The 14,222-nt window shown below is 35.9% G+C and overlaps 2 protein-coding genes across 2 annotated transcripts; one reads left to right on the top strand and one right to left on the bottom strand.

The window, feature by feature from the left end:
• Positions 1 to 1,159: 1,159 nt before the first annotated feature.
• On the bottom strand, positions 1,160 to 9,544 carry PSMA2 (proteasome (prosome, macropain) subunit, alpha type, 2). Its single transcript, XM_004676648.2, has 8 exons — positions 9,463 to 9,544; positions 7,026 to 7,102; positions 6,326 to 6,458; positions 4,897 to 5,019; positions 3,829 to 3,910; positions 2,811 to 2,884; positions 1,928 to 1,985; positions 1,160 to 1,845 (listed from the first exon to the last, which is right to left on the bottom strand). The coding sequence occupies exons 1-8, from the start codon at positions 9,501 to 9,503 to the stop codon at positions 1,729 to 1,731; spliced, it is 705 nt and encodes a 234-aa protein (XP_004676705.1). The 5' UTR covers positions 9,504 to 9,544; the 3' UTR covers positions 1,160 to 1,728.
• Positions 9,545 to 9,705: 161 nt separating this feature from the next.
• On the top strand, positions 9,706 to 14,120 carry MRPL32 (mitochondrial ribosomal protein L32). The gene is made up of 3 exons (XM_004677099.2): positions 9,706 to 9,872; positions 11,201 to 11,382; positions 13,631 to 14,120. The coding sequence occupies exons 1-3, from the start codon at positions 9,743 to 9,745 to the stop codon at positions 13,886 to 13,888; spliced, it is 570 nt and encodes a 189-aa protein (XP_004677156.1). The 5' UTR covers positions 9,706 to 9,742; the 3' UTR covers positions 13,889 to 14,120.
• The last annotated feature ends 102 nt before the right edge of the window (positions 14,121 to 14,222 follow it).

Genomic DNA, 14,222 nt, shown 5'->3' with positions numbered 1-14,222 from the left:
AGCTCAGAGCCTGCCTTTAAGAGCAGACCAAGAGTTGATGTTTTTGTACCATGGCCAGAACTAAGTAACAGATGAAACTCCTTTGATCACCCTTATAGGTAAATGTGCCCAAAGAGCTACCACTAGATAATTAAGGTCAATATTAGTCTTCTTTCTTACTCTCCCTTTCCTCAACATTCTCCTACCCCTACATGTCAATTTTGATCATTTCCATGTTTCATTGCTAGTATGAATCCATGGTTTAGTAAAGAACTGGAAAATAGAAATAACAAGTAGAGGGAAAACTTTTAAGGATGAGGAGATAGAAACAGCAACAAGAATAGATAACGATTATGAACATTAAGGACATTTTGAGCTTAAGATTAAAAACTAGACTCCCTAGGCTAGAAATGACTTAAAAATGCAACAGGTTGCTAGAACAAAGAATTGAATTTCTCAAAAACTGGGACAGGAGATGATTAATATTAACGTCAATGACAAGTATAAACTTAAAACAAAGGGAACTGTTATAGGCAGCTCCAACTAGAAATGGGCTTTAGACAAGAGACAGAATATACAGAATATGAACATAGATCTACTTCAAGTAATTTTTCCTCCCTGTTTTCAGTAGGCCTTATTAGCATCCAGTTAAGAACCTGGACGATACTTTTCACATTTGTCTCAAATACTGACCTACTTAAACAGAAAGTAAGGTTGAATCTCCCATCTCTCAAGTTTCTGTCATCTATAACAACAAATGGGTGTTATATTGATGGTGGATAGCTTAATCTAAATCTTACTCAAAATCTTTTCAACTCCATTTAAATCATGGAAATCCCTAGTTATCTATTTGCTGACAAGATGTTCATAATCTCACAATGTCCTGTGAGCCAGCTTAATGTCACAATTCTTTTTAGCCTAAGATACCCTAAAATACAAAGAAATAAAACTAAACACTGTGCCTTTACCTGAAAACAGAGTTCACATGGGCTTTAATCTGCAGTGAAGATTCTTCTTATACCACGATTATGTAAGGGACAGAGAAACTTAAACCCTATGTTTAAGGCGCTTTCAGTATTATTTTATTTCCAGCACTCAGGTTCATCCTTGAGTTAAAATGTCTAGAACTTACGAGGTTCCTCTGAAACACATTTCCTACTTGGAGAAACCAGCAAGAACCAGAAGTCTTTTTTTTTATTTAATTGCATTATGTATCACTTATAGAGGTTCTAGCTTAGCACCTTCACAGTTCCAGTGCAATCACACAGAGCATTGTCGGCTTTTACTAATCTATACCTAACTGTGACTAAAAAATATCTATGCTTCCTATCTTATCTCATGAACCTGAGAGTCTGCAGATTCTCTTAGCTCTAACAGTGATGTTTACTAAAATTGGCATTTTGCGTTACTGAAGCATAGACAATATTTGGTAGTAGACGGTAACAAAACCTGACTTAACCAAGTTGCATAAAGACTAGAATGCTTTCACCATTTTGCTTGGCAATGTAATGTTTAGAAATTAACTGTGATAAAAAGCAGGATATCATTATTGAAAATATTTCTAACTTTCTAAAAAGCAGAAAATTGGATTTAACAGTTTATTATGATTTATAACTATCATTTTAAAAACATCAGTCCATTAAACCATGTAGAAATAAGTATGCAAAAAGTCTGCAAAACAAAACATACTTTAAACATGTTTAAGTAGAGACACTCTCTGAAATTTCAGATTTTTCAGTCACTTCATTATCACGCTATTGCAGCCAAGTAGTCCTTAACTTCAGTTGGAGTCAGTCTCCTAAATCCAGCTTCATTGCAGATTCCCACTTCTATGTTATCTTCTGTCATTTGTCCCTCAAAACTTTCCTATTGAAAAGGAAGATGAAAGGTCAATTTTCTAAGTAATGAATTATAAAATCATAAGTCCAATTGTGGATATTGAGCTAACCTTTAGAGTTAAGATGGCTGTATGAATGGCATCTTCAAGCTCCAAATCTTCATTATATCTAAAGAAATTTTTAAGAAAAAAAATGTTTCTTGTACTATTTACATATCACATCACTATTTAAACAAAGACAGCAAATACATAGGGATTCTTAAAAATACTCTTACAGATTTTTTTAAGTCACCTCAATGAGACAGTGTCTTAATTATTCCTCTTCTAATTATAAATATTTTAATATAATCAGGATGTGATGTTAGTATTTTAATTTTTTTTTAAACAAGCAGAGAAATCAGACCTTTACTAAAATTTTCTAGGTTGATTCGTATTTGAAATGTTTGGAAGGCTCATTAATAATACATAAGGAAGTGTGCTATGATTTATTTAAATTTATCATTTAATCTCAGGTCTTAAGATTTTAGTAACTATAACATTATGTGTAGAATATACTAAGGAAGTCCATCTGTAATTGAAGTCAATTGTAGACTTTCCCATGCACTGGGTAGGCTACAATATAATGCTAAGTCTAGTAATGAGAGCACTTTGTTGTGCAACGACAGTAACAATAGATTTTTATGTAATGTTCCAGCATACAATTCATGTATTTAACTTACTATCAACAGTAGGTATTTGGTATCACAAGTTTTCTTCTGTAATTGCCATAGCATAAATGCCAAAACTGTTTTTTAAATAGTACGACAAAGTAATAAATAAAAACAACATACAGAAAAACAACTACCACAATGTACAGAGAAATCCTTAGGAAATGCGTGCTATAACTAGATTCAAATATAAAACAACATAATCTCTTTAGACACAATATAATTATGTAAAGAGATCTGAAAGTCACAAAGTTTGCTGATGATTGAAATCTAGTTATAGAACCTACCTTTTCTCAAGGAAAGTTTTCCCATTCACATAGTTCTTTCCCATGGCTGTGGCTTTCCAGGCAAAGTAAGCTCCCTGATTAGAAGTTTAGAGGAAAAAAAAACTGTTACTTTATACTATTATATAATTATATCTCCTTGTCATTTCCTGGCTACATAACTTCTAAGATCACAAAATATTTTTTGGAATACAATGGAACATGTACATTAGTAGGTTATTTTTAAAAAGGTCAGAGGAATAAAAAAAAAAAGATATGGAGATTTTTTTGGAGATTATAGCAAAGAAAATATCAGGATTTCTAACTAATAGATGTTTATGTTCCAAGGACAGGCACATTGATTCTAATCACTTCCCCCTTTTCATTTTCTTATGATTCTAGTCAAACATCCCTGTTCTCAGCTAGTGAGCAGGATGATAGTCTGTCAGACTCCAGTCTGCCATCCTCATTTGTCAACAAATAAAACTACTTTCCTTCTCAAAACTGTTCTTATTGGTGAAGGGGAATGGATACTTGGAATACTAGTACCATGTGGGTTATTTATATCCTGCGCAGGTTAAACTCAAAAACACCATATGCTTTAGAAGAGACAACTAACCCATTTCATAACACACTGAATTCAAGACAGTTACATGAATGTTTTTAGACACAGAGTCCATGCAAGTCAGCCCCAAAATTAAACTTATGGCAGGGTTCACAATCATCCGTGGAGCCACATCTCACAATACAGTATTTTTCAACGCCAAATAATTACAGACATACAGATCTGATAACTATTTTAACAAGTCATTCAAGCACATAGACTTTGTGAAAAGACAGTGGGACAAAAGAACAGTGGGCACAATTAATGTAGTTTCCTTAATCAGACTGAATTACCAACATTTTAAACAGGCAAATGAATGTGTACTATGCTATACTTTCTAAAGCCCAGTGAGAAAGTGACAGTACTGCTATATTTTAAATTTTATGCCTTTTAAAGACTACTTTAAGAAACCCCTCACATACAGCTTATGGTACTTACAGATGGATCTGACTGAAATAAATAAGGTCGCCCCTCATTCCAACCACAAATAAGCAAAGACACTCCAAAGGGACGAACACCACTGTAGAAAGAAAATAAAGATTAACATCATTATTTGACATGGTTTGAAAGTCAACCTGAAGTAAGAATTTATAAAAACTCTCAAATAAAACAAAATAGCAGGTAAAATGAGTAATTTCAAGTTCCTTAAAAAAATATTTAAAAACTGCAATGACACATAATTCAAAAATAATTTCTTTATGGTACTGAGAAACAACATTCAGATAATTTGGTAAATGGAGAACACAAACAATAGGGTTAATAAATGTGGAATGTCCTAATAAAGTGACCAGCTTTTCCACCAGTTTTACATATCACCAAATACCTTTATGCTACCTCTTCTGTATCCACACCCAAACTCAAGAACACTGGAATTGAAATAAATATAGATGTTTTAAGAGCTACCGCTTTCATCATGTGCTTACTATCATTTCTAGTAGAGAAATATTCTTGGATCTTCAATGACTATGTGCCAAAAAGAAGTGTTTTAGTCTCTGGCAGAAGAATTTCTCTGAGAAGCTGCTGTTTCTTCTGTTATCTGAACAGGAGTAAAACGTTCATGTTTTTTTTCCCTTAAAATATCTAGATCAGGGGGCCCTCCCTGGTGTCACAGTGGGTTCAAGTGCAGCACTAAAAAGCTAAAGCCACTTCAGCATGAGTTTGATCCCGGGTTCCAGAGGTGACCACATGGCATGGGAGGTCTCTCCTGACCTGCTTGCTGCTCCCCTCAGCAGTGTACTTTGTCAGTCAGCCTGTGCTGCTCCCAATTCTGACTCTGGTGAATCCTCTCACCAACCCTGCACCTCTGGCTTGTACCCCAGTTCTATATGCAAAAATAAATCTTAAAAATAAATTATCTAGATCAGGAATATTCACCATAGTGACTCTTTTCTACCTAGGAAATAAGCCAATAGATGAACATAAGTTCTCTTTTAAAAAATATATAATGTCATCTAAAATGATATTTTCCTAATTTGTGACACATTTAAAGTAATAAAATCAGCTTACCCTGACTGGGTGTATTCTTGCATCACAGAAGCTACTCTCTGTACGAGCTGAGCTGTAGGAATGGGTTCTTGGTAAACAAGATAGTACTGCTGAGCCAGTTTCCGGGCTCTATGCACAAGCACCCTAATAAATAAGGAAGAAATTAATACTTAATGAATATTAAACTCTACCACATACGGCTCATACTCTTACAGGCATACAGCACAAGTTTAACATGGATCTCTGTAACAGAAGCTGTCAGTTCAACGCCAGTCTTTAAACAATCTGAGTCCGGTTACTTTAGAAGAAGATATTAAAGCATCACAGAGGAGTTGAGCCACAGGAGATGGACAAGGGTAAAAGAAGAAAATTAGGAACTGGAATACAAGTCAGCTTAGCAGAAACAGATTTTATACACAAGAGCTTTGTCTTCCTTCAGTTTCTTCAAACCATGAAGTGATCCCTTAGTCACTCTGTCATTTTCTATTTCACCCCCCTCAACACACAAAGGTGAACAGACACACATACAAGTTCAGGCATGTTTTTCTCATTCTCATTCTATAGACTGTAAAGAGGGATACCAAGAAACTACTTGCCAATTACAAAATGTAAAGATACTAAGATACTATGTAACAATCAAAGACACTAGCATGACCTTCTCCTATACTATGGATTTGACCTGAAGCTACTGTTTTACTTCTATACAACATTCATGTCTGTCGGTGCTAGGACACTGTAGTATCTCTTTAACACAGCAGTTACTGTATCCACTATAGTGAATTCTGCCACAGTCCAGTAACACTGTTATTTTTTTAACTCTTAATTTAAGTGGAATATTGGTTTTAAGTTATCTTGCTCCACAAAACTGAGAATGAATAACACCCCTTTTATTTGCTGAATGACAAGATTAGACAGTCGTCAATCTCAATTTGCTGGTAGCATGATGTAATAGGATTACTCTTTATTGCTATGAACTATGCAAGTAATGGTAATAGGAGCATCAGGATTGTGAATGTTATACTCAGTGACTTATAGGGGCTTTTGATAATTTTGTCCCTTTGCCAAGAACAGAAATAAATAAACAAGGTTAACTCTGGATGGTGATGCTTTCTTTTGCTGCCTCATCACAGCTTTTTATAACATGTGTTATTTAAATACATTTGGCAGAATTTGACCATTGAACCACCACTGGATGGTGTAAGGTCGATCATGATCAGAAAGGAAAGCTACTAAGCACTTTATTCATTTCTTTTACAACTAGGTCGCCTGGAGTTATCCTGCCTGTCTTGTAAAGCAAACCAAAACCAGCTGCCAATGATACCACTGTTCCTGAACAAAACACAAAAGGGAGTTGAGAAAGAAAAAGAAAAGTATCCCTTTGTTTTCCCCTCAAAGTATATATTGTTAAGTAATTTATGAGATAAAACAACAAATAAATAGTATAAAGTACCTGTAATCTGGGCCCATGCCGCTATACACCAAACCTATGTGCTTGGTAATTGGTTCCACTTTGTGTACACTTCGTTCATCATACAGAATAGATTTCTGTTTCTTCTCAGTTGCTAACACCACACCATTTGCAGCTTTTAAAAAAGAAAAACAGCAATCTAAATGTTTACTTATTAAAAAATTCTGCTCCAACAACTACTACTATGGATGCATTTCACCCAAACTCCTTTGTTTCCTCTTACTTATAAACTTTTCCTGCTGGATTTCTATATCAAAATCACTTAAGCAACAGTAAATCATTTTTTTCCCTCATTAGTCACTTATGTTGCATTAAGAAATCCCTACAGCTAAAAGTATTATGCCCTTTTACTTAAAGGATTCTAGAACATTTAAAGAGTTCATATACTTTAAAATAATAAAGTTTTGCCTACTTGTTCTATTCTTAAAATTTGAAATTTAAAAATAAAAGAACAGTTTTCCAATGGGAAGGATTATTTGTCAGTAATCACAGCAAATTTCTAAAGGTGGGTATATTTAAAAAATGTTGATACTGTTTTAAAACTTCAAGGTAACAAAAATTCACAAAAAAAGAACTGTTGAAAATTATACTGCCATAATTTATTTATAAATTAGTTACCAATTCCAAATGGCCATTAAGATAGTTACTAAAAGACATCAGAAATCAATGAGCATTTAATTACCTTTAATTCCCACTGAAGGGGCTCCTCCAGCTACAGCAGCCAAAGCATATTCAATCTGGACAAGTTTACCAGATGGGCTTAAAAAGAAAAGTTATAGGGAAGATATGTAAGTTAAATCCACTAATGAAACACTGAATGATAGGTGGGCTTTGGAATGTATCATGAAGTTGTAGAGAAAAGATTTTCCTGGGCAATTTGAACATATTCACTGTGCTGTTCACATAATCACCCCATAAAAGTATATACTTTCCACTGCATCTTTCTATGTGAAAGCTCAGGAAATTATCTGATTCTTCAATCATAACACTAACCCTATTCCAAAGCACTAGCGTGTTTTTACCTGAAATAACCTTCTAACTCGTTTTCCTCTTTTTCACTCTTTTGTCCATCCCATAACAGTTACTTTTCTAGCAAGTCATTTCCCAAATCCTGTAACTTCTATGATCATTAAAAATAAAAAGTCCCTACTCTGGCCTATAGGGGCCTATATAATGGCTCAAGACCCTGCTCCCTGCTCACTATACTCTAGTACCATTGTATTACATCAATTCCTTTAAACTCTTTCCCAGGTTCAGACTTACTCCTCCTCCATAATTCTCTTTACCCACCTATCTTCAAAATTGGCTCTTTTTATCTTCCAGTCTCAAAAATCATCCCCTAAGCACAGACCTTTCCTGACCCCGCCCAGTCTAAAAACAATGTTCCTTCTTTCGCCCTCTTTTTATAAAAATTCCTAAATACATGCCCTCCCTGGTGGCGCAGTGGGTTAATGCACAGCACTGAGAATCTAAAGCCGCTTCAGCATGAGTTCGATTCCCGCCTGCCACGGAGGTGACCACATGGCCCAGCAGACCTCTCCTGACCCCGCCCGCTGCTCCCTTCAGCAGTGTACTTCATCGATTTGCCAGTTCTGCAACCCACTCTGTCTCTGGTGAATCCTCTCACCCTCCGCATCTCTGGCCTATACCCCAGTTCTGTATGAATAAATAAATAAATCTTTTTAAAAAAATACCTAAATAAAACCATTTTTCTGAATGTTAGTACATATCAATTATTCATTTATTGTCAAAACCGCAACCAAATGTAATTCACGGTAGTACCTTTTCAACCCATGGTAACCTCTTGTTCACCAATAGTTTAACTACGAATACAACAGAATAGAAACATGTGCTTTTTAATTGAAAAGAAATGAACCATTATGCTTAAAAAGAACAGTTTACTAAATTTACTATAAAGAGTCATTAATTATACATATTGACAGCTGTTTTGTGTCCACAGTATTCTCAAAAATAAAGGCCAGGTTGCTTTATTCATGAACATGAATAGTAACTACCTGTCACATAATGTTCTCTGTCATTTATACATAAGAAAATAGATTGAAATGTTTAAAAATCCTCATTTATTACCGAAAAGGCCAAACGTAAGCAAACTGTTTTAGTATCTCAAAATAAAAACAGAAGGTAACAAAATTATTAATTTTGCTATCAGAAAGAACCCACGTTGAATGTTAACTCGGTTTCTCATCTAAGACTTTAGCCAAGTAATTTTATGTGTGTCCGAATTGTGGGTAAGTCATCTATCAGACTTTGAGATAACATTTATCTTGTTTTCACTCATCAGATCGGGAGGGTAAATTTTAACTAAATTGGCTTTACTATCCCTAAGGATAAGAAACCCGTTAAAAGGAATTCTTCCTGGTCAATCTGTTAAATCCTCTGGCATGGTTTTCTTACACTGAGAATAACGGTTTATCTCAACTGTATTTCAATTCCCCATTCCAACGTTGATTTACTTTTTTTTTTTAAGTAACAATCCCTGTTTTAAGTAACAATCCCTGTTCCTCAAAATGCAATGTGACCTAATAATTTGGGACTCCACAAAACAACAGGCAACAGAAAAATCACCGTTTTCATTTTTAGTTCTTGCGCTTCGAATAAAAGCATCGACGAAACCGAAAGCGGGAGGTTTTTGAAGGCACACTAGGGCCAAACGGAGACTAAGACTCAGCTCAATGTGTAAAGATGAGGCTTTCTGAGAAAAAAGAAATTTGATTTGACCATGGTTCCGACTTCCAAAGAGCTTACGAATCCGGCCTACAAAGGATTTCGAAGAATATCCTGAGTTATGAGCCGGCCACCTGGAGACAGCCAATCCCCGCTTTCTTCCGTAGTCTCCAACGCGACAAGCACCGATTAGAGGCCTTCACCGCCGCATCCCCCACATTTGTCTGAAATATCCAAATCCCGCGTTCCCACTCCCTTCCGGAACCACTGCTCCCCAGATCACCAGTGAATGACTTTGCAAAGGCGCATTTTCACTCCCCTTCCCTGCTTGGCACCCCAGAAGCGATAAGCCACAAGTCAGGGCTGGTAAAGGCGGGTCGACTAAACTCGTGCAGCCTCGGTTAAGCAGAGAAACTCGGAGGGTCCTTCCTTACCTGAAAGTAGTCAGCGAAAAGCTGTACCCGCGCTCCGCCATCTTTACTCCGAGGGCCAAAGCACACAGCACACATGCGCACAATGACCGATTTCTTTTCCGCTTCCCCGCCACGCGCCTTCTTTAAGCGCTCTGATTGGAAAAAAGAGTCAGAGCCGCTCCAGATGCATGCTGGGCATTGTAGTTCTAGAAGTGTGGTAGCGCCGATTCTCATTCTAAGCGCATGCTCCAGGTGGAAGTGAAACCAGCAACCCCGTGGGAGCGCGCGTTTAGCTGCAAAGATGGCGTCCTCCTTGCTGGTGCTGGTGGTTCAACCGTGGTCAGGAGTCCGGGAACTGCTCCGGAAAAGTTGGGGGCGTTTGCAGCGGAAACTTCAGCACAGAGAACCAAGCTTTCCCCGTCCTCCGTGGGGTAGGTGAAGAAGGTCATCGTAGGTAGAGCTCAGCTTAGTGGACACATACTGTGTAGCCTTCTGATTTGCTGTCAAGTTTAGGCTTCCTGCACTTTCACTACTTTGGAAGCAAATGTCAACTATTTTTGCTCTCCCCTTCTCAGCATAAAAGAAAAAAAAAAGTCTCCTGTCCTTTTTGTACAGGGGCGCCACTGCCGGCATCTTCGTTCCTTTCCAGTCCTCCTCCCTGAAGTGGTTTGTCATCCTTTGTGGTGTTTGCACTCTATTCAGCTGAGTACTAATCCCCTTGTTTCTTCCAGGAGCTAATTGTAATGGAAGTGTTAGATGTTAAAATTGTCCTTGCTTTGACAATTACTGTCTACTCCATTTCTATTCCTGGTATCTAGTCAAAGAACCGATTATGTGCCACATAGGGTGCTATGTAAGCTTTATAAAATTGTTTCGTGAGGTAATCTCTACAGAAATCCCAGTAGGTATTTACCCTTTCAAACTGAAGAGGTAAGCTCGGAAGGTTTCAAGTTCACAGGGACCATCCAGAACCTGTGTTGTTACCCACTGACTGTGCTTAACTACTTTTAAATAAGTATATTTAAATGTAGTCATATATTTTACTACTATTTTAAAGTAGTTGTATATTTTTATGAGTTACAAAAATCAAAGGAAATACTGGCAAACCTGAGAAACAGCAAGGAAAAAGTAAAGAAAGCCTTTTGGTTTTGTAAACCATTTAGAAAAACAAAAGTGAAACATTGATAGTCTTACAAATGCATGAATATCGTAAAAAGAGGGAGAGTTAGTTCTTTTCTTTAGTGAACAAATAGGAATCAAGATTTAAGTATATGAAGAATTAAGTGATATAAAGGCCCACCAGGTTATATCACAAAAGAGCTGACTCAATTTGAATTTTTTTTAATAAGGGGGGCAAATACCTAATAATCTCAGTGCAGAGGGAAGGAAAAAAGTACATTTTGGGAATCTCCAGCTTAGATTTACTTGTTAAGTAATTAGGGACTACCCACCAAGTACATTCTGTACCTCTTAGACTGTTGTGTTTACTAGTACCCTCAGTTCCATATATCATAATGTGAGAAATTCTTGGTAGAATTTCACTGATGCATTTCAATATTCTATTTGTGTTTTTTAAAATTGATTTTTATATGAGCTGTAGTCTATCTAATAGCTAAGGTTCCAAATGTCTATTGACTGTAATATTCTAAGTGACTTATTTATATGTATGTTGATATATCACTATTGATTGTTAAAAATAATGTCTCTATTCTTTTAGAAGCCAGAAACCAATTTTGTATTTCCATGCTTTATTTTGTAGGCCCAGCATTAGCAATCCAAGGTCCAGCTATATTTACAGAACCAGCCAATGATACCAGTGGAAGTGAGGTGATTTCCAGTCTTTCAGATACTATCTTTTGGATGGCAGCTCCCAAAAACAGACGCAGCATTGAAGTTAACAGGTGTAGGAGAAGAAACCCACAGAAGCTTATTAGAATTAAGGTAATAAGTAGGTTTTTATTGGTGTGCTTTTTCTCATGACTACCTCTTTGTATATTTATATTGTCTGTGGGTAAATTATTCTCAGTTTTTTTGTCTCCTTTCCTCTGGCCTACATAAAAGACAGTGTTTTTCTTATGTATACATATCTACTGTTCTGTCACTTAAATATTACTTAAATATTAGAAACACAGTCAAAGGAGGAATTTTGAGTCTGGACAGACAACTGGGTTGCAAAGAGCCTGCTTGACTTTTGAATTGTGAACAGTGCCAGTTGACGTATGTGAATATGAATCACATCTTAACTGTGGCAGAGTTTAAAATTAAAAAGAAGCAGTAGTTGTGTTATATTTGGTTTTACTAAACCTTACACACTTATTCTATTCTTATGCTTTACTGTGTCAATAAAATGCTGTAAAGGAAAATCTACAGATAAGTAATAAAAATAGCAAACATACATTAAATGTTAATGATGTAGCTAAGTGCTTTGTGTAAATTCTCTCAATAGCCCTCCAAAATAAATGCTGTTTAATTTTTAGAATGAAGAAATAGGCAAAAGGATTAGCCTGTGGTCACAAGCTATTAAGTGGTAGAGCTAGAATATGAGCTCTTGCAGTCTGATTCTTGAGTTCACATTTTCCTATTGAAGCTTTAATTTGTGTGTTCCTAGTCTCAAATAATTTCAGAGTCCTTTATTCCCTTTCTTCCTCCATACCTACACTCTCTATATTTACCTAGTAAAGAAAAACTTACAGTATTTATTACTTTGCTCTATTCGTTATTTATTACTTTGCTCTATTCGTTTACGGCTTTAATAGCTATGATTTACTTTATGACATTCCATAGTAGCATCTCTGTGCAGATGAACCCCAAGAGCAGAGAATTGACTTTCCTGACTTCCATGCTCATTTTTAAACCAAATCCTTAGAACTTAAGCCAAAGGTATTACTGAGTTACAGTTGGGACTGGACTTAAAATACTTTATTGAGAAAACAGTTGATCCAGTTTCATTGAAAGAGTTAAGATTTTAGGAATATGGTCTTTCTGTGATCTATTACATAACTTCCCTGACTTCATTTATTGTGAGGGGGGAAAAATACTCTTGAGTACATTCATTTTCTTTATTGAATTGTTTTCTGCTGTATAAAATACATTATATTGGGTACTTTCATCAGGAAAAATAGCACCAGCTAACTGTGGGTATCCTGTGTACTTCCACTTAGACATGCAAGTAGTGGGATAAAATAAGTTAATGAGGAGCAGAATAGGCCGACTGACAAAGTACACTGCTGAGGTCAGTGGGCGGGTAAGGAGAGGTCTGCTGCGCCATGTGGTCACCTCTGGGGTAGGGATCGAACTCATGCTGAAGTGGCTTTAAATTGATGCTGTGCTTTAACCCACTGCGCCACCAGGAAGGGCCTTAGGCAAGTAATTTTTAAGTTTCCTTGTTCCTTTCAGAAAAATACAATTTTTTGTCACCTACTTCACAGATGTTTGTAAATTAACTTCTTGAAGTGTTTAGAATTTTTTCTGATGCCCCCGTTTTCTCAATATTTGAAATCTACTTCTAGAACACATTGAACAGATTATAATTATCCTATTAAAATTGGATATACATGATTAGATAACATACAAAATACCAAAATACCCTCAAATTGTAAAAATATTGGAAAGTTTTAGATCAAGGATTAGTTGTTCATTTATAAAAAGAAAAATTGTTATTACGTATGCCTTGTACAGGACTTTGAATTACTGTGATCAATCAGGAGAAGCGAACTTCTAAATGTATTTATCTTTTACTCAGGATAGATCAATTTCTTGGTATTTTGTTTAAGATGCTGTTTGAGTAGGTCTCTCTGTTGTATTTAAGTAGGTCAGTATTTGAGACTGATGGACTTGTTAAGATACTGAGTATTTGAAATGTGAGACTAGAATACCAGTTTACATAATTGACTGTGTGTTTAAATAAAAATGTGCCAGAATCAAAGTCAGTAGACCTGAATTGTAGTCCCAGTTTTTCTGCTAATTCAGATTTTAATGCTTGCTTTTTTTTTCAGGTTCCATATTAAAGTGAGATTGAACTAGGTGTTATATGATCTACTGTTGATCTTATCCAAAATGCAAAGAAGCAATATATTATAACCTTATGCAGCATGAATAGTACAAGTGTTCAGAGTTAAATATCACTTGTATCAGTGATTTTTTGTACACTATTTTCCCTCTTGTTAAAATGTATTCTTGTTTTTTATAGAATAATATAGATGTTTGTCCTGAATGTGGACACCTGAAACAGAAGCATGTCCTTTGTGGCTACTGCTATGAAAAGGTATGCAAGGAGACTGCAGAAATCAGAAGACAGATAGGGAAACAAGAAGGGGGGCCTTTTAAGGCTCCTACTGTAGAGACTATGGTGTTGTACACAGGAGAGACACCAACTGAAGAAGATCAGCGCAAGAGGATCATTGAACGAGACAGGATGCGACCATCCTGGTTCACACAGAACTCATAGCAAAGATGTATGAAAGAGCAATTTCTCATAAAACATTTCTTCTGAAAGAAGAAGGTTCTTTTATGTTCTGTTGCTTGTTTTTAAATCATCATTATAGTTCAAAGCAGTCTTTACAGCAGCTAGTTTCGTATGGGTAATTTTACGACTGTCTCATTAGTAAGCTCTGTATTTCTATAACAAAGTTTTAAGTAAACAACTTCCACTGCAGAAAAATAAAACAATTTAAAATTCATTGTGTGTTTTTGCCTTCGGTTTTGTTTGTTTGCCTTGTTTTTTTTTAAGATGTATTTATTTATGCTTACAGAACTTGGATATAGGCCAGAGGTGTGGGGGG

The sequence above is a fragment of the Condylura cristata genome, unplaced genomic scaffold (genome assembly GCF_000260355.1).
Source record: "Condylura cristata isolate star-nosed mole 26May11 unplaced genomic scaffold, ConCri1.0 scaffold00005, whole genome shotgun sequence".
Taxonomy (NCBI): Eukaryota; Metazoa; Chordata; class Mammalia; order Eulipotyphla; family Talpidae; genus Condylura; species Condylura cristata.
This window is presented reverse-complemented; position numbering and strand designations above follow the sequence as displayed.